At 44.3% G+C, this 21,745-nt stretch overlaps 1 protein-coding gene across 1 annotated transcript in view; it reads right to left on the bottom strand.

Moving 5' to 3' along the window:
* LOC146855703 (uncharacterized) overlaps nucleotides 1-21,745 on the bottom strand; it is a 1,104,791-nt gene that overhangs the window by 790,857 nt on the left and 292,189 nt on the right. Inside the window, exons 12-13 of the mRNA XM_085653597.1 lie at nucleotides 20,974-21,120; nucleotides 4,957-5,076 (exon numbers count right to left, since the gene is read on the bottom strand). Of these exons, the coding sequence (XP_085509723.1) occupies nucleotides 4,957-5,076; nucleotides 20,974-21,120 (267 nt within the window). The remainder of the gene's footprint in view (nucleotides 1-4,956; nucleotides 5,077-20,973; nucleotides 21,121-21,745) is intronic.

Genomic DNA, 21,745 nt, shown 5'->3' with positions numbered 1-21,745 from the left:
TGAGCAGCCAGGATGCTACTGCTACAACTGCCTTGTAGTCTACTATTCCTGTAACCTAAGATGCCTACTTTAATCTAAAGAATAAACTACTTTTTGGTTTCACCATCATCTCTGTCTACCCTCCTTCTGACGTTATTACACATTGTTTTTGCCCTCTGTATTGCACTTTGAATTATTATTAATAAACCTTCATAGTTTCCATTTTGTTGGTGACTCCAGGGAGCTTATTTTGTGAAATGCTATTATTTCATTTGTGCTGGGGGGTGCTGTTAGGGACACAATGCCTCATCTATTCTTGAGGTTTAGCTCCGTCCCTCGCTTCTGCATAGGCACTTTATCTAAAACTAAGATAAGGTCAACACCATAAAATGGGGGACCTAAGCCTGGTACACAACCACCAACCAGAACATTTAGAATGAGCCCCTGGCCTTGTGTTTCTCACTTTGCACTCCAAGGGAATGGAAGACCTCTGGGACATCAAGCTGCACCACAAGGGTCCTCCTTAAAAAGAATAGAGAAGCCAAATATACACACAAAAATGTAAGACAAAGAAAACCAAACAAAAGGGGATCTTAACTAGAAGTAATAAAGCATAGCACACAAAGGTGGTCTCTGGGAACCAGACAAAACAGAGTCCAGTGTTGAAAGAAGTACTTGAGATACTGTGATCTCCTGGCAAAGGCCTTGGGCTCGTTGGTTTGTCCACCACATCTGCTACTAGAAGGTGACAGAAAAAACAGACACCACACCTTCCTATCACATTAATTTGCCCAACTGCCTTTCATTGCACATGTGTATTGTTTGTTTAAAATGTTTACATTTGACTTTGTATGTGTGTATATATCTAATCTATATATACATACAAACTGAAATGCAAACATTTAAGCAAACGTGTATATATATGGATTCCCCATCATCTTCACAAAAAGTGGCATCACTGGATTTTCCTTCATATATCTGCACAGTCAGTGACATCACTGGATTTCCCATCATCCATCTGCACAGGAAGTGACATCACTGGTTTCTAGCCCACTGTACCCTCCGCTCCTCCAAGGACCTATTCAATGCAGGCTGCATCATGGACATACAGCAGGTGCATCAAAGGCAAGCCCACATGCGCCTGTTCATGTCCAGACCACGTCCAGCGCCAGGAACCCAGGTTCTCCCAAAAATCCACTGACACCATTCCGCGCTGTTCCATGCTATTAATCCCACCGCTGTTTGCTGCACTGCTGCCACACCGCACCACACACCATGAAAGGAGCATTCAGATGTGCCTCCTGAAAGTTCTCATGCACTCTCCACACCCACCACTGCTACACCAACAGCAGTCAGCTCCCCACTCATTCACACTTACACAAACTAGCCACCCATTCATGCTCATACAGATCAAACACCACCCAAACAACATCCCACACTCACATGCATGCTGCTCAACACCTGCTTGCTTACCAAATATGCCACAGACATATGGGACCTATAGCGCGACTACACTGTGTACCTGCTCTTTCTCACAGAAACATGGCTAACCCCAACTTCAGCACCAACATCGCTACAGCCATCCCCGCTGGCTACTAGATCATTAGGCAAGACCATCAGCAAGATGAGGTGGCATTACCATCATATTCAAAGATGCCATCAGCTACCCCCACCTACGCAGATACCATCACCTGCTACATGGAACACCTCATGTTTAAGATAGGCATTACAGCCAACTTCTCCCTGTGTGGAAGCCTCATATACAGATGCAAAAGTACTCCAAGCACTGGCCCGAGCACACCTGTGACTTGCTGAAAGCCATCAAAAACCTTAACAGCTGAATCACAGCATGGGCCAACACCCTGGCTCCCCTCAAACACAACCCAATGGCAAGAGTCTGATCACAGTCCGGCTGGTACACAGAGGAACACAGGATAACGAAATGCCACTGCAAGCAACTGATGAAGGAAAGGTCACGACACTGCAGATAAATGCAACTTCGAATCAATCCTAAGACTAGGGGTGGGCGGAATATAAGTAGTCGCGCTATGCAAAGCTCCGCGAAACGGTAAAAAAATCTCTGCGAGCACGCAGAAATTCCGCGAACAAGCGGAATTGCTTGTTCGCAATGCTTTTTTCCTATTTGCGAACGCTGTTTGCGTGCTCGGGGGAAATATCTCGCAAACACGCATTTTGAGAACGTGAACAAGCAAAACATTCCGCGAACCCACAGAACACAGAATTTTGGGCAATTCCGCCTTCTCCGCGGAACGCGAAAGTACCCAAATTCCGCAAATTCCACGAGCGGAACGGAATTTACCGCCCAGGCCTAGCTAAGACACTACCTTTAGCAGATATGGTACACCAAGCGCACAGCTCTTGCAGATTGCATCAACGCCACCACTAATAATAGCAAGGACATTTTTGCTATCATAAAAGATTTGGCATTGCCCCTGGCCTCCTATAGCAATATCAACCCCTCACACAGTGGCGTAGCTAGGGGTGGGCAGTGGGGGCGGACTGCCCAAGGTGGCACGAGTTTTGAGGGCGGCGGTCAGTCCCACTCTCCGCACGCTCTTACCTGCGGCTGTCGCGGCCGCAAGAATCGGCAGCAACCCCCCCTTACCTGCGGCTGTTGTGGTCTCATGAATCCCCAGCACCGCCTTCCTTGATCAGACCACCGTGGGCAGAAAATGCAGGGGCCGCCACATGCGGCCTAAGGCCTAGCTACGCCACTGCCCTCACAAGACCTTAGCAATAAGATCTCGGAATTCTTTTGTAACAAAATTGCCTCCATATACAGCACATTCGACACTTAACCACACCCACACCCAGAACCCGAGCCCGGAACCTCAGATTAATCATCGACAGCAAACTGAACATGCCTGCACAAGTCAACGCCGTCACTGCATCCTGCTTCCGCACCCTGAAGATGCTGAGGAAGATCTTCAAATGGATCCCAAGCAACAATAGAAAAACTACCTGGTCCCCTAGTCACCAGCAAATTGGACTATGGGAACACCTTGTACGCCAGGATCACAAAGCAACTCACTAGAAGACCAGAAGCCATCTTGAACTCGGCAGGCAGAATCATCCTCAACCTCCCACACAGAACTCACATCACACCTCAGGAAACTACACTGGCTCATGATACACAAACACACTCAATTAAGACTTCTTACACACACATTCAAGGCACTACACAAGTCAGGCACCACCTATCTGAAAAGTTGCATATCCTTCCACCAACCAACCACACTCCTCTGCATCACAGGACTCCTGCTTGCACACATCACACGCATACACAGAACCAGACCAGGGGCCCTATTACACACCTTGAAATAGTCCTGGCGCCACATGTGCGCTAGCACAATCTATATTACAGAAGAGGCGCAGCAGCATTTGCAGTCCCTTCTGTAATACCAAAGTGCCCCAGGGGTGAACAAAGTGGGCGTACATGCCTGTTCTGCCCCCGGGGCACTTTCTGTAATGCGGCCCCAGGAGAAGGGGCATTATCCTACATTACACCTAAAGCATGGAACAACTTGCACTCCACATCAGAGCCTCCTCCTCTCTTCCTAAATTCCACAAGAAGCTGAAGACCTGGCTTTTCAATAAACCAACCTAGGCATGCTCACTTGCTCAGCGCCAGGATAGCTTTAGCGGTGATAGTGTGCTTTAAAAATACACATACCATACCATACCGTAACATAACACACATATATATATACATATATATATATAGATAAAGAGAGAGAAAGAGAGAGAGAGAGAGAGAGAGAGATATGCTGGAACGGAATAGCAGACACTTGTAATATGTTCAAACAATCTGTTTTTTGGCTGATTACAAGGAAGGAAAGAGTCTGTGTGTTATGACTGTATGAAAATCCGCCTGCTGTGAATGGTCTCCGTAAAGCAAACTTCAAATGAACAATACATGGAGGAACTTTGTGTCCATGGAACATATTGATTACCTTTGTAAGGAGTTGATGTCTCTAGTGACAATACAGGAGCATGGCTGAGACTGTGTGTGTGCGAACCGGCATCTTGAAGGTCCCCGGTTCGAGACTGTGCAGACATACGCACAATGTTAACATAATTACGTTGGAGGTGAACATCAGCTTTTGGTGTATACACTTTATTTTCCCTTCTGACTGCCATGCAATGATTCAGCGTGCCTTGGAAAGACTAGAAATTGTATTTTAACAGGTGTAGCAGTAAGCGCTGTCGGGATGTATGATGCCTTCCCTTTTACTTTTGAATAAGCTGCACTCCTGTTACATCTGTTTACATTTACGACTTCGTGCAGCGGAGTTGGGATTTAGCAGCAAGGAACCGACACTGGTCTTAGGTATTTTACCAGAGGTTCTTTCTGCTGAAAATGTCGATGTACAAGCCAAGGGATTCACCACTACAGCTGGATGTCATGCTTGAGAAAACATTAATAATGGAGTTATTCAGCCGTTGTGGTATTTTATGTGGAGGGCAGTGACAATGTCAGATTTCTTTTATGTTTGTACACCACGGGCTCTACTACACTGTATAAATGAGGTGGTAAAATGGCGCACGCCAAGTTTGAAAAAGGCCGGTTTTACAGTTGAAACGCATTACTTGGCAAACTATGTTTGAATAAATATGTTCTTTCACACCTGGAGCAAAAATGGGAGGAGTATATACGATAAGGAGTAATGTTTAAAAACCAAAGAACCGCTGAAATTCACAAGGTATAGTTTACCGAGCTAAGTATAACTTGTCCCAACCCATGCACTGCTTATGACTTGACTTATTAGAATGCTCATGAAATCTTAAATGACATCATTGATGACACCACTGGTGACATCTCAAATTACATTTATGACATCACCAATCTGCCAAGACAAAAACAGGATACCTAGTGACTTAAGGACATACCCTATCAAAACACTTTGCTTTTATTACAATGTGTGACTTTTTAATGTATTGTTTGCAAACAAATACCTGGGGTGGGTCCCCATGCCAGTCGATAGCCTGTAGCACCAGGCACTGCATTCCACAGGATCACTGCGGTGCTGATGGTGACTGCAGTTGCTTTTAGGCTCTGCACTGCACTGGAAGCCACTGAAACATGCAAATAACAATATCATTATTGAGCTTTTAAATATCACAAATTACAAGGTGAATTTTGTCTTGCCACTTAACAAACAGGTTTCACTGGTGAAATTCAATTTCTTAGCAGTAACCTATTGAGCACACACAGATTCAATTTACTAAGCTATTGAATTGGCATAAAATAATACTACATCTGAAAGGGTAAATTGAGAGTACAGAGCTTTAGAGATGCAAACGTGTCCTTTGTGGCATCTGTTCTCACGGTCTAGTTACAAGACCTCTTCCATTGCACTAGAAGGGACAGTGAGATATTTGGAGTTTCCAGTTTTGGTTTAGGGTTCTTCACTTGGAACACTGTTGAAACACTGTTACTCACAAGCAGGCTAACAAAGGAGCTACAATGCTATTCTGCAACAAATGTTGCTGAACTAAGTGTTCCAAATCAATTGAATATACATTCTCAAAAACTCATCTACAAATTAGTTTATGGATCTTAGTAAATGATACAAACATACAGCTTCCCGAGGTGTGTGATTTTTGGGAAATTTTATGAAGTCCCTTAAACCTGTTTGTGTTCTCCTGTCTAATACAGGCCACTGGGATGCACATTGGGGAGAATTCTGCTTGATCAATATCTTGAACAAAGAGATAAAACTACAAATATGTGTTAAGTGTCAGTCAAACAGGGGAAATATAGATCTTGTGTGCTCTGTGCAGTCATTTAGCCCTACGTGGTATGGTCATTTAAGGAACTTTTCACATGAACACAAAGGTGTTTAAATGTTGTTAAAGGCTTGACAATAACTTGTGTTTGAAGTTGAGTAACCAGGACAAGTCTCTCAGTGTGCAGATGACTCTGGAACATAAACTCCAGGCACAGGTAAATGCCTCTTGCCAGTACAAAAATGTTAAGCACTTTCAGATCCATAGAGTAAATGACGTCATATTAGCCTGTGCATACATAAGCAGTTACTGGGAAAAATGCCTGGAAAACAATTCCACCCCTACTGGAGTTTCCAGCTGAACAATTATTCGTCTGTATAAATCAATTGAGAGGAAATTTCATGAAGATCTACTGAACTGCTAGGCAGAGCTCTCAAATTAATTATATGCATCTAGGAACTGGTTTTGGTGACTATTGCTTTTAGCTCATAATTTGATTTATTCAGTAAAATCCAGAGTGAAGCTGTCTGGGACAGGATTGCACTGGAAAGGATTGAGGGTCACACTGACGTTTTAAGAAATTGAACCAAGCATATTACTCGCACATATATATGGTACTTCAGCACTCACAGAGGCCTAATACGCTGTTTTGTAAGAATAAAGAATATGATAGTCGACACAGAGCATGCAGATGTCCTTTACATCAAACAATACCAACAATAATCCCCCACTTACATTTTCATTGTCCTCATTGTGGGTATGTGCTCAGGTCACTCCTTGCACTTGTAGAGTGTTTGCTTTCACAAAGGCAATGGGATGTGACATTGAGGGGCATATTCCCAAGAATGTGTGATAACTACCGCAAAATTAGCTTAACGCAACTTTGCATATCGCAGTCTCTCGCATGAAGACAATGCCGTGTTAAAGTAGTATTCTCTACCCGGCGGCACCATGCAATAGTCCCACCATAGCGCGTCAAATGACGCACTAAAATCAACGCGAGGCCGCAAAAATGCGAAACCCGAATGTGAAAAAAGATGCGATGAGGCCAATCGCGATACAAAAATCTGCGCTAACCAGCGACAGGCCTGCAATTCCCACGCGTCATGCGGGAAAATGCACTATAAAAGCAGAACAAAAAAAACACACCACAAACAAAATTAAATACATAGCAACATAGATGCACCTAGACCGAGTGCCCAGGTCAACGCGAACCCAACAAACACCACAGACCACCACCAAGGAACCTCGGGGTCGGTGAAGGCCAAGGAGAAGAGGAAGAGGAAGACACGGTTCTGTCCGCATGACAACCGGATCGTCGTCACGGAGGTGACAGAACACCAACAACAACTGTCCGTCACCTCCACCGTGTCATTGGCAACACAGACGGAAAAATTACATTCCATTGTGAATGCAGTCGGAGTGTCGAGGAGGCCTAGATGCGCTGGCTTGATGTGAAAAGCCAAATCAAGCAGAAACCCGCTGCCAACAGGAAGGCAGCAACGGCGAATGTAGGTGGGAGTCCTGAGCCACAGGAGGAGCTGGAGCAAATGGTGGCTACAGTCATCAGTGTGGAGACGGTTCAAGGAGTCAGGAGTCCGGACACTGCTCGACATGACCTGACACAACATCAACAGGGTGAGTAACGGACAGGGACTGGGGGACGGGGGGTGACGGGCACAATGGCACACATGCATAACAACGTGTAGCACACCGCACACCCACAATGACCCTGGGTCATGTCCCTGATCCCCGTGGCACACTGCAGCACACATACAAACATCAAGTAGGCCCCCGTCCACCATGTGCCCAAAGGGGTCCCACCCCACACATCACCAATCCCACAACACACACATGCACCCATGCCAAACAAAGCAAAGATGCGTATTTGTGAGCCACACCGACAATGCAAGTGACACTACATGACGAGCAGCATGGCTGGAGTATAATCACCATGACATTGTGCACGCCACGACACTGAGGTGGCTGAGTGTGGACCACATCCATAAAGGAGCAGGTCACACTCTGACACATCCATGTGCACAAACAACCACTGACGTCAACAATACATCTGCGGACAAACAATGCACATGAGTACATAAACCGTCCAAGAGCACAAATGACCCAAGTCGCCAACATCACAGCACCTTAAAAGCACAAAAGTCAAAGGCACACCGCCTCCAAGGGATAAGGGTCAGCAAAATCACAGCTGCAGGGGCGACTCTCCCACAATGCAGCACACACAAATAGCAATGACAGCACAGCCACATGGACGACAATGTGGTAAACAGTGCAACACTTACATTGCAGAATAGAGGACACAACTGGGTCCGCTTGTGAGTAGAAAATGGCCAATCACATCTGACATAGCAGGAAACTGTGAGATGAAAATGTACGTGTACAACCTCACCTACGTCATGTAGTCCAAATGTCCACTGTCCCGCATCAAATAGTCGGCTCCTCCCAAACAGTCACAATGTACATTGTCAAGCAGTCTGTATGTAAACTTGAACAATGCGTCAACATAAATGCCAACACAATGTCAACAAGCATCTCCCCTTCACATTGCAGAGGGACAAACAACAACTCCAGCAGAGCAGACCAGATAACTCTCCAGTGATGCTGAAGAGGACCTCCAACATCCGACACCGACGCCCTACAACAGTTCATGGACATCTTAGGCAATCGACCTCCTGGAGCAGGGCAGCCCAGCTGCATCGAGGATACCCCACCCCCTGCACAGACCACACAGCTGGACACACCCACCACCACGGCTGGCTCCCAGCAGCCCACCAAAGCACACATTGCATTCCAAGGCCAGGTGTCAGACTGCCAGAAGGGGGTGGCCTAACAGGTGTGGGTGGGGTTCTACCTCATGGAAGTCGAACTAGATCACATACGTGGGTGTCTAAGTCACATCAGGGACCACCTACACTCCCCAACGGAGACCCACACTGCGACAGAGACACATGCCTTTGCACATTTCCAGTACTGAACCACACCCAGAGCCACGGGATAATAATCCACCCCCCCACGCTGGACTGGCATATGCCGGCCCAGATCACTCCTCCTACGTATTGAGTGGGGGACGACAAAGTTACAAGTGTAAGATCTCAAACGCTGCCTGCGGTGACATGGCTGCGTCCGCTGTACACGGCACAATGTAATGTTGTAGGGCCCGGGGCCCTAATGCAAACATCATGAGCACACAGACACACCCAGATAGTTCGTTGAACTGGCTACGGTCAAGTGCGCTCAACACCTTTATTGCCAGGGTCACATGTACAGTGACGTCTGTGCTGGATGTGTGTGGGGTGAGTGTAAGCCAGACCCATGGAGTCATTGGTGCTGGCAACAACTTGAACAGTGATCACAATTAAAGCGGAAACAGAAAACACCAGCACAACAGAAACAACTGTGAAGCATCATGGTGGTAGCCGGGGAAAGTACATGTTCACCCAATATGCAACCAGAATGGTCCATGATTTGTGGTGCACTGAGTTAGTGGCACCTGAAGAGCTGAGCAGGGTATCAAGCTGATGATGGCACCCACGACAGGTGTGTCAACTCTGATAGTCTGGCAGTAAGACACTTCCGACTCTGGCACCTGTTGTTTGGAGTTGGTCCTGGCGTGGTGGTGTGTGCATCCTGCTGTGATGAGACGTCTGTGCAGGTCAGGACTCGATTTGATGTGTGAGCCCAAGTGGACCACACTTGAGGCCGGAGCCAGCGGACAGCGCAGGGCCACAGACACATGGCCTTGATGACCCCCAGTCCATCGACCCAGAGGCCATCCAATATGCTATTAGACAGGGTCCATGACTTGAGCTGCACAGATTTAGTGGCCCCGGATGCACTGCGGCTGGCACAGGCACACCACCATGGGACAGTGAGATAGGGCCAAGAGAGCTGAGCGGGTCCTCGTCGATGTCGAAGGTGAATGTAGCGGAGGGTTTCGGGTGACAGTGGTAGGTGTCCTCCAGGGCATGATGCAGAGGGCAGAAGACAGTCGGTAATGGCAAATGGAGAAGTGGAATGCTACAGCCTAGTTTTTGCCACAAAGTCAGTATCACTGACATGATGATGAAGCCAACCCCCAGTCCATAGACTCAGTCGCCACCAAAGTTCAAACAGCAAGTGTCCATGGATGTCGGGGAACAGACTTAGTGGCACCGGAGCTGAAAGGGGATGCAGTCTGCGATGAGGCCAGTACAATGATATCAAATCTGCCATAAATAAATCAAGACTGAGTTCCCAATGTGAGACCCACTTGACCGCAGTGTAGGCCAGAGGCAGCGGTCAGCAGGGGCCCACAGCCACATGTCGTTGGCTCGCGATGCACAGAGTTAGTGAGACAAGAGCAGTTGTTGGCAGTGTTTGATCACCTCCGTAACAATGACACCCTTTTTCCTCCAGACCCAAACGCTTCTTCCTCTTACACCTCTCCTTGCGTGCAATGATATGAACTCTGCCATACACAAATCAAGGCTCAGTTCCACATGTGTGACCTACTTGACCGCTGCGTAGGCCGGAGGCAGCGGTCAGCGCGGGCCAACTGCTGTTCAGCAAGCTCCTCCTGAAACTCTAACACACGACGTGAAAATGGCATGTAGGGATGACTTGTGGTTGACGGAGGTAGAAGCACCAGAGCAGAACGGGTGTTTAGCCAGCGACTATGCCGTGTCCTGCCTGGTACGGACTGGATTGGATTGGTGTGAGGCTTGCTGAACCGCAGTGTAGGCCGAAGGCGTAGTCATCAAGGGCCCACAGACACGTGTGGTTGGGATGCTATGCACAGACTTGGTGTCACCACATCGAAGGGAGTATAGAGATTTAAACTCTGCATTGACATGTGTACTCGGCCATTGTATAATCAAGACTCAGTTCCAAATGTGTGACCTACTTGACCGTAGTGTAGGCAAGAGGCAGCGGTAGAGTATGTCAACGAGAAAGGAGTACAGCGGGCCTTTGTCGCGGAGGCCCTGATGGTCTGAGAAGGCTGCCAAGGTCGCAAGCCTCGGGCTTGGAGCTTGCGCCGACACGTGGTGGGCCTTCTTTGACACACGCCGGTGTCGGCAGGTGAGCGGTGAGGCCTGGCTGCGCAGGGGCGGCCAAGATGGGTTTGGGGACCAGCGTCCCGGGGTGAAGCAGGCGCACAGGATCATAGGCAACACCGCTCACGGTGGCGGCGGCGGGCTCATGGCGGGGTGGGAGGCGCCGCCCTGGCAGACACGTTGGGCCTTCAATAAGAGAACCACGCAGAGAGCTAAGTGCTTTTAATCACACCCTTACGCTGGCCTGGTGTATGCCGGGCCAGCCCACTCCGCACACGCTTACGGGGGGGATGTCACAAGCTACATTTCCAAGATCTACCCCACTGGCTGGGGTGACATGGTTGCGTCCACTGTCCACTACACTACAAACACCGGCAGTGCATGTAGACATGGATATGTCTGTGGTCTGCATACTGCAGTCTGTCCAGCACATCGCTGCCACACTTGGCATTGTGTACATTCTCATTCATGGGTCACTTGCCTACTTCGCACAAGCCTGGTTCCCACCTCTCCCCACATTCCGCTATTGTGTGGCTGAGGTGCCATGCCATTGAAGGCTCATGTACATGGCTAGCCCATGTTGCCACAGTAAGTTGTGCTGTCGTGTCGGATGGGTGGGCATGTTGTATGTGATTTTGTAATGTGTGCATTGCCAGAGTTGTGAGTAGCATGATTGTGGAGTTGAGATGTGTGGTGTGTTCATTTGGTACTTACCAACGAGCAGTGCATTCCCATAGGTGCCATCCTGGAAGCACTGGTTGATGATGGACTGTCGGAAGATGAAGGAATCATGCACACTGCCTGGGTAGTTGGCAACAATATTGGTGAAGAGTCCCCAGTGGTCCACTATTGCCTGCACATTGATGGAATGCGTGTGCTTTCTGTTGCTGTAATTGTGTGCAGTGTCGGCAGGGGGCACAAGTAGGACATGTGTGCTGTCGATTGCCCCCAACACGTGCGGTAATCCAGCTATGGCGAGTAGTTCTTGCTTGGTCGCCAGCTGTTCCTGCGCATTGTGGGGGACATATAGGTACTAGGGTACCAAGCTGATGATGGCATCCAGGACAAGTGTGAGGGACTTGGATGGGGCTTGCTCTGAGACTCCTCCGACTCTGGCGGTTGTTGGTTGGGAGGTGCCAGAGGCCAACAGGTGCAGCACAGCCAGCAGCTTTGTCTGAGGTGGGATCTTGGTTGTCCACTGTGTTGGTACTGTCAGCCGGTGGGGAATGATGGTCAGGATGCAGAGGATGGTTATCCTTTTGAGCCTGTAGTGGGCAATGACATTGTCTGGTGTTAGGTCTGTGAGGCTGGTGCGTTTACTGAAGGTCCGCCGTCTCTATCTGCGCTGCCTCTGTGGTAGTCCGGGGGGTGGGGGTGGCCTGAGGGGGGCGGTCCTGGGATGGTGGCAGTGGGTGTTGTGGCCCTGTTGGGGCTCCGAGCTGCATGATCAGTGGCTCCATGGCATCTATTGGTCTTCAGGTGTGGCTGTGGGCTGGGCTCCCTTTTCTGGTGCAGGTTGTTGTCCGACTTTGCACCAGGTCAGAGCAGGTGTTAATTTCCTGCTGCTAATGCACATTATTGCCTGTTTTGAGGTCTTATCGCCAATCTGGCTGGTCGTTGAGATTGTTGAGGTGTGGTGTTGTTGCGGCTTTTTGCTCGGGAACGCCTACTCTGCACCTCATTAGCGATAGTTGCAGGGGTCATCTGTGGCGATGTTTTTTGCGGATGCTATCACAGGTAAACTGGTGGTATCGGCTGTTAGCACCAGCTTGTGAATGGGGCGATAAATTTATCGTGACTTTGGCTGCGATGAAGTACCGATAACTCGGCGATAGATCCTTGAGAATATGCCCCTGAGAATCTTGCCCTTGCAGAAATATCTACCCTAGGTTGCCTTTTATATCCCTTGTTGACTGCACTGCAACAACCAGGATTTAGGCAATTTGGACCTGATCTCTTGCATATAATAATGCATTTATCTTTTACTAGTTTTAGTAGGTTACTTATGTCTGTTACTAATCACTATTTATTATCATGTCACACTGCCAATTTTAGAGGAGAACAGTAATAAGATTTCTGTAAAAGGAAGAGGACCTCGGTCTTCTCTGAGTTGAGCTTCAAACAGCTGTCTTTCATCCAGGCTGCCACGTTCCTCGGTCCTTCTGACGATGGCGGCGAGGGGGGCTATGTAGATGTTGAAGAGCGTGGGGCTGTGAGATGATCCTTGGGGTACTCCGCAGTTGATATCGGTGTGTTCGGAGAGGAAGGGAGGGAGTCTGATCCTCTGGGTTCGGCTGGAGAGAAAGGATTGGATCCAGTTGAGGGTGGTTCTTTGTATCCCCGCATTGTGAAGTCTGGCTGTGAGTGTGCCATGAAAAGCATAGTGATATTTCTCAAAATGGACACTGAAAGGCTAGCTATGAGTAATGGCAATGTGCCACCCACCTTGCCAAGACATGATGGTGGGAATTCCACCATGCCTGAAACGCATAGAGGTTTTCTTCTGAAGTGGATCATTCCATGACAGGATCAGCTGCCCTGGGGTGGAAAAGCCTGCCACCATGGAGGCTTGATTATAATACACTAGACCTTGCACTACTGGTGTGGAAGAAGTGAGATATCTGACACCATGGGCATCAAAAATACCTCAAATTGGAACTCACCCTTATACGTATTCAATGAAGATTGGTTTTAAAAGATATGTCCCAATTATTTGGGTCAACAGCATATTGCATTATTCCACCCGATTTAATTTGACTGGAATTGTAGTAAACAAAGGTATTGGCACAGAATTGTAAATTATGGAGTAGAATTATGGTCAGCACCTAAGGGTACATTTAGGTATTTATTCAAATGTCAGTTACAACTGAGGGACACAACCCTTTTTATTAGGAATTTAGGTAATGTCTTGCAGGCTATGAATGTATCCTCTATATTACTCCAAATGAACTCCAACTGCGAGCTAGTAAAAGCATGCTCTGCAATCTGACATTAATGATTGCAGGAAGAGACCACAACTGGCCCATTTACTTGACACAGATTATAATGGCACGTTACAGCAGTATTTAAATGATTAACAAGCAAAAAACATAAGCTGATGGATGCTGAAGATGAGAATCGGCCAAGTGCTGTCGTTTATAAAGTGGAGCTATAGTACTTAGATCTCCAAAACAAAATCCCAAACAGAGGTTGTTTGTGCCTGCTGCGCACAGTGCACTTTGACCTTATGTCATATATTAGTATTTTTTTTTTTAAATATTTTTTTATTTCCATGACAGATCCGATAATATATACATACATAACTGTAATCCAAAAAAAGGAAGATAAAACCAAATCTCAAATACTACGGTGTACTTGTGCTACCAAAAAAATTTGTGAGGGCTCCCCAGATTAACATTCCTATACGTTTCTTCCGAGTACCCTTTAGCGCATACAAATTCATTTCAATTTCATAAATACGATACAACTTGGCTCTCCAAAATTCAAAAGTAGGGGGCTCAGATGAAAGCCATTCTGTTGCAATACATAAGCGAGCAACCGTCATTGCAAGGAATAAGAAATACCGGTGTTCTTTTAAAACAGGATGACTGTATGTTTTTTGACAACTTCCCAGTATCATAAGTGAAGAGGAGATCTTCAAAGGACATGACAATACCAATGACATAAATCTTTCAACATTAACGAATAAATGCGACAGTTTTGGACAGTTAAAAAAAATATGCAACATATCAGCTTCCGGACCCCCACATCGAAAACATTTGCCATTGTATTTATCTCCCCAAGTTGCCATACGTTTAAGAGTGTAGTATAGCCTAAAGATCGTTTTATAAACTTGAGCTTTTAGATTGGCTGCCAGACAAATTTTTTTAGCGAGGGATAAAGATTCTACGATATCAATTTGGGGATCTCCTAGCTGATTTATCCAATACTGGTTATATTTTTGAATATCATCATATCTATATTCCGTCAAGATCGAATAGAGTGGGCCAATCCTTTTTTGAAGACGGATCCCCTCTATTAAATTATTAGGGAGAGCCTCAATCTGATTTTTCAAACAGAAGTCGCGAACTTGAAGATATTTAAAAAATGACGCCTGTGGAAGCTGATATTTGTCTACCAGTTCTGCGTATGTTACGAATGTTGCTTTATTATCATATAAGTCACCAATTTTTGAGATCCCTTTTCTAGTCCATAACTTTGCATTATCGTCCCAGAACACAGAGGGGAGTATTTTATTAGCATCAAAAGGAGTATAATATATGATTTTACCCAATTTAATCATTTTCTTGACGTTTCTCCAAACTTTAAATGCTGAGGCGAATACCTTAAATCGAGTATGTTTGTAATAGTTGCCCTCTAATTCCTTTAATAGGCAGCCTTTTGCCTGTTCTCCTAGTAGTAAAAAAAAGATAGATGGGGCATCCGCCTCATTTTTTGGAGGTTCCCCTGTCAATATATAGCTCATTTTTTGTAAAAAACATATATAATAATAACTTAAAAAATCAGGCAAACCACGACCTCCTCTTTCTTCCGGTAACGTCAGCCATTTCATAGCTCTACGAACTTTACCTGGAGCCCACACAAATTTCCCACAGATATTTTGTAATTGCTGTATATGCTTGAGTGAAAATTCCAGAGGTATACTTCGAAATAAATATAAGATCTTGGCTAAAATATTCATCTTAATTATATTCCCTCTACCTATTATTGATAATTGAAGTCTGCTCCATCTATCTAATGAGTGCTTAATTTGAGCTATAGTCTCCTTCCAATTACTATCAACAATCTCTTGCATTTGGGTTTTAATTGTAATGCCTAAGTAAGTGACCTCGTTTATAACCCGAGAATCATTAAATTGTATGTTCTTTGTGCAAAGAACTTGGGTTTTTACAGAATTTAACTTATACCCAGACATAACTCCAAAGATTTTAGCTAGTGATTCGATCTCCCCTATTGCCTCCCTAGGATCAATAGTCACTATAGCTATATCATCTGCGTATGCAAATACTGTATATGGTATACCTGTAACAAAAAAAGGTTTGATACGAGGAGAATTCTGTAAACTGATAATAAAAGGGTGAATATATAATGCAAAAAGTAAGGGAGAACAGGGACACCCTTGTCGTGTTCCTCTAGTGATATTAATCTTTTCAGATTTTAGACCCATAGCCGCAATTCTGGCATTTGGAGCATTATATAATACCTGGATTGCCGTTAAGAAAGCTTTCCCAAAACCCATCACTTCCCATAAATAAACCCACTCTACATGATCAAAAGCTTTTTCTGCGTCAAGCAATATCAAAGCTAATTCCCTCTTTTCCACATCTGCAAAATCAAATAAAGTGATAACTTTATTAATATGAGAGACCGTACCTCTTTTTGGTATAAAACCATGCTGATTTGTGGTTACTAATGAGGATATAACTTTAGATAAGCGGTTCGCTATCATTTTGGAGTATAGCTTACAGTCGCAATTAAGCAAGGATATTGGCCGGTAGGATCCAGGTAGTTCCGGAGGTTTCCCTTTTTTACTGAAAACAACTATAGAAGCATCGTTCCATGTAGCTGGAGCTATTCCAGTTTGTGCGATCCTGAACATTGCTAGCAACATATTCTTCAATGACTCAAAGAAACATTTATAAACTTCCCCGGGAATAAAATCAGGGCCAGCTGCTTTTCCATTTGGTATTTGCCTAACAGCTTCCTCTAATTCCTCCATAGTAAAAGGACTATCTAAAACGTCTGCCTCAACATCAGTTAATTGATTTAGTATGGCCGCATCCGGAATCTGAACTGTGAAAAAGTTTGATTGCCGAGTGTAAAGCTCCGAGTAAAATTAATGGAATACTTCTAAAATTTCTGACGGGGCTTCCCGAACCACTCCAGATTGGTCCTGTAATTTCGGAATCAATCGAGAAGTCGCCTTCATTTTTAGTCTTAATGCTAGAGACCGGCCAATGGATTCGCCATATTCGTAAATATGTCTTCTATTTACCAGATATTTACGAGCAGTCTCTTCAGCCCACACTCCTGTTATAGTCGCCTTACATTGTGCAATTTTTGCTTCCATAAGCGATATCTGGATTAAATGATCTTTTTTTGTTAATACTTTGGCGAGTCCTACTTCCGCTACCTTTAGTTGCTCATAGAGCACCCTCATTTGAGACCGTAATTTATTTTGATGGTATAATCCAAATTTTATCGCTTCTCCTCTAAAGCAGGCCTTAAATGTGTCCCACACTGTTGCAATATTAACCGAACCTAAATTGATACTAAAAAATTCTGTCATCCATTCCGTCATGTGAATTCTATATTGTTCATTAAGGCAGAGCTTCCTATCGAATGAGAAACTTCTTAAAGTATTTATCTCAGTCAAAATTGAACATTCAATCATAATGGGGGAGTGATCCGATGTGACTCTGGGAAAAGTCTGTATCCTAGTCTGAGTATGAATAGTTAAAGATGTAAAAAAGTAATCTAGCTGAACAAGTTTCTTGTGTGGTGCAGAATAATAGGTATATCCTGGAAGGGTAGGGTAATTTTTACTCCAAATATCCACCAAGCCATGATCATTAACTAGATTGTATAAAGCTTTAAAAACTCGTGGTTTCCGTCCCTGATAATATTCTAAACCTCTCATTAGATCCGTAGTACTCAAGTTGATATTCAAGTCTCCGCATAAAATTAACGGAACTCTCCAATTAGCAAGCTCTATATTTAATGATTCCAAGACTTCAGCCTCATCCAGGTTAGATCCATATATTGAGCAGATTGTAAAAACCCTACCTCGTACTGTAAACTCTGATATAACCCATCTGCCCCATTTATCAGCTAATTTACGGCCCGCTATACAGTATCCGGGTCTAGAAAGGATCATAACCCCTCTGATGTTGTTAATTTGTTGGGAAGCTACATTCAGCGTATAGCCCAAATCTGCTACAAGTAACCTGTTATCCCAAGACAGATGTGTTTCTTGCAGACAGAGAATATCTGGTTGGATAAAGCGGATTTCTGCAGCTATTCTCCGTCTTTTATTGCTAGAATTAAGCCCGGATACATTAAAAGAACACATTTTTATATTTCGAGACATTGAAAATTAATCTCAAAATCAATATCCTCAAAACAATGTTGGCCCTACCAAACTGATAATTGTACAAAATTAAATTCTTGACATACGTACACCATACGAAAATATCCGTTTCATGACTGTCATTTGGAACCACCATGGAGTTTTTTCCTTTATTCCCATCCCAACCCCATACCCACCACCTTCCCCAACCCCTCTTACCACTCCCCAACCCCGAAAACCCCTTCCCCCCTCCCTTAATCAAGGCTTTAGGACACAGTCCTATGGATGGAGATGAGCGTCAACCCCCTCTGTCGACTCCCACAGCTCTATCAACTCTATCACAAAAAAGAAGAAAAAAAAATAAGAACTATGGAGGAAACCCCTCCCTGCTATGTGTCACCTGAATTTATCTTAATCAACGATCTTTGAACCTCAACCCTGATCGGAGGATGAACAGAGGAAATGAATAACCTTATAATATGAATAGACTATCTTGTCCACAAATTAATATAAAGATATTTTGTGTGAAAGATGAAGAGAAAAAAAAATCCATTTAAGAGTCCTTCAAAAAATGTAAGTATTCTTTAGCAAGGGCAACGTTAGTGAAAAATCTCGCTTTTTCTTTATAAATCACTTTAAGTTTTGCAGGATTCATGATATACGCCTGCGCGCCCTTTTTTTGGAATAAATCCACCAATTGTCGCAATTGCCAACGAATATCCATTGTGTGTTTAGAGTAATCAGGTACCGTAAAAAAAGTGAATCCTTCCGCCATGGATTGGCTATTTGAACGAGTTTGCAGATAAACATCTTCTCTAGCACGAAAACTGTTGAAAGCTACAAGAATCGGTCTGGGTCTTGATCTAGTTAAATTCTGCCCAGAACGAGACTGAATATTAAAAGGGAATCTATGAGCTCTTTCAATTTCTCGATCCCAATCCCATTTACTCAGACTTGGAAAAGCTTTCTGAAAAAGATCCACTACAAATTTTCGTGGATCTTGTCCTTCGTTGCCTTCAGGAATCTGCATTATTCTTAAGTTGTTGCGCCGAGAACGATTTTCCATGTCAGCCATTTGCCAAAGTACATCTTCTCTATTACTGCTCAGAATCTCAGTAGCCGTTTTTTGTTTAGTCAGTTCATCCTCAATGTTGGAAATTCGCGTTTCAACTTCCGTAAATCGTTCTCCAAAATCTGACTGTGCTTTGACCAACCTTCTGATCGACCCCTGTAGCTTCCGACAAGAGTTTTGAATTTTCTGACTTTCTAATGCAGTTTTGTCCATATGACTCAAGATAGTTTGATATATTGTAGTAAGAGTGATATCCCCTCCTTGACCATCTTGAGATCCAGCAGCGCCCTCAGCCAGAGATACATCTCGACCTCTTACAGTGGCCGGGGTGTCCTCCTCCCCAAGCTCGCCGCTAGCGTTCACCTCGTCTTCAAATGAATCAGCTTCACCCTCAATAAGCATTTGTTTCGAATATTGCGCAGCCAGTTCTTCACACGAAGAGGCAGAGTTCTCCGAGACTGAATAAAAATCCCCGGATTCAAACTCTGACGGTATAACCATAGCAGGCTTTTCAGGGATCTGGCTTTCATTCACCGTTACTGCCTCAAAAGATATTGAACAGCTGGGTTCTATTTCTTTTAATTGGTTATGAGCCACCGTTTTTAATACATTATCGTCTGCTGCATCCTTTAATACATCATCTGCTGCCAAGACATCAGATCGTGGTGTAGAGAGAGTGTTATCTGATTGAGACTCATTAGTCGACACCGCTTGGCGTTTTTGCTCTGCAGTCGAGAACAAAGTCATTATAGTTTGTTTAACTTTCCCAGCAGACGGGTGTGCAACAGTATCCCTCTCACCTTCTTTAGTTGCGAGGAGAGAGGTCTTTGCTTCCTGACCGCGGACCTTCCGTACATGCTTTGGGGCCATTGCAGCTTTCTTCGGCCGGTCAAACTCTGTACTGGCAGAATATTCGCCGCGAAGCCGAGTCGGAACACCTGTGAAGGTCACCGCCCACCACGCTCTTCGCAGCCTCCACAGTGCGGCTACAACCTCCAGCATCAGCGCTGAAGTCAATATCGGCGTTTTCAAACTACCAACGTGTCAGTATGTCAGGATTCGAGGGCGAGGCAAAGCGGCTGCTTTTCTCAGAGAAAAACGCATTCGGAAAGACGGTCCGTTCTCGAAGCATCAGATAGCACACAGCAGCATATTGTAGAGCTGCGGGACAGAAGAGGATCCGCTCAAACAGCCGACACGAAAGCTCGCGCAGGCGCCATCTGCCTCTCCAAGGCGGTCCATATATTAGTATTTTGCTGTATTTTTAAACATGAAAGAAAGAACATGTTTCTTCCTGTTTTTAGAGAGCCCCAGATATGACATATCCAAGACTTATTATAGTAATATCAAGCTATGTTATAGGGTTGGTACATTTTTAGAAACAGTGAATAATAGTATGAGTAAATATGGTGATTTGTGACTGTAAAGTGAGACCTGTTGAAGTGGCGGCAAAGTATATGCTTATTTATACAATTGCCTCTGTATTTTACATTGTTGTTGGTCTTATAATAGGCTTCTGTTTAATATGATATATTGTATATTGATAAGTTCAACACTAAAAGATTGATTAATATATTGTAAAGTTAAATTCATATTGGAGTGATTATACAAATCAATGTTATTATGATTTATAGAGTTAGATTGTATCATGATTAATATAACTATTGTAGTTATAATGTATGCATACAGTCACTTTATACGAGAATAAGCAATTGGCACTTTAGAGTGATGGGAAAGTAAGATGAACTATAATAAATAGAATTTGCTATTTTTTCCCAAGAAGATGCTAAGTACCAGCTGATCAAAAAAGGGTGCTGTTTCTTCCTTTTTTATGTGAATACATTTGTAATGTCTATGCGCCTTTTTGTGGTTAAAATCAAACAATAAATAAATGAAATACAAGTAAAAAACTGATGTCATCATGGGCAGGAGGCAGTGAAAAATAATTTCCCCTCTATAACTCCTGTAATTTTTATAAAATGATGTCACTCTGCACATTCTAAACTCACTTTTATCTCTTTGCCTTTAATGCAACGATTGTTACTCACATGTGGTGGCTGCTGAGGTCACTACCGGGCCCTCGGTGTCCACAAAAATGGGGTTGACAGTGACAATGTACTCTGTGTCTGGGTAGAGACCCTGAATCATGTACTCACTGTATGCATCACCCAGGTTAATATTTTGAATGTTTCCTTCTGTAGTAAAGAAAGCAGTAAAAGAATATTCTCAGAACACTGCATTAACAAAATCATGGTACTCTTTAACACAAAACAGCCCAATGTTTTGAACACAATGCATGCGCTTTTCTTATGTTTCGAGCTCCCCTTTCTGTGAAATAAAGGGTTCAATAAGTGCCTAAAATGGCTTTTCCCCTTTCTTTACATTCTGATGGTCATGTGGCTGACATGCCACAATCATTCTCTTTGTGCTTCTAGCCTCTCAACTCCTAGGCATGTGGAACCACAAGAAAACCAGCATTGCTGCAAGCCAGAAAATGGCCAAAATCCTTTTTTTTAACATTAACGGTTACCTACAATGTAAGTATAAGTATAAGTGTATCTTCATGGTATTTTTGTTAATATCTTTAACGGTTCAACTTTTTTTTACCATATGCCATTTTGATTCTGTCATTTTATACAATATTTTTTACTGCTATAACTGGCTTGGTGGCTTTTGTGGGTAGTTTGCATTAGATAAATGTCAAAAATAAAGAAATGCAAATGTCTTGTGTATGTTCAAGTGTCAAATAAACATGCATGTTGTTTCAACACAAAATAAATAAAAATCAAAACCAGTGTAGGGATGGGTTTTCAACAGCTA

Source organism: Triturus cristatus, chromosome 4_1 (genome assembly GCF_964204655.1).
Source record: "Triturus cristatus chromosome 4_1, aTriCri1.1, whole genome shotgun sequence".
Taxonomy (NCBI): Eukaryota; Metazoa; Chordata; class Amphibia; order Caudata; family Salamandridae; genus Triturus; species Triturus cristatus.
Note: the sequence above shows the minus strand (reverse complement) of the source record. Positions and strands in the feature narration are given on the sequence as shown.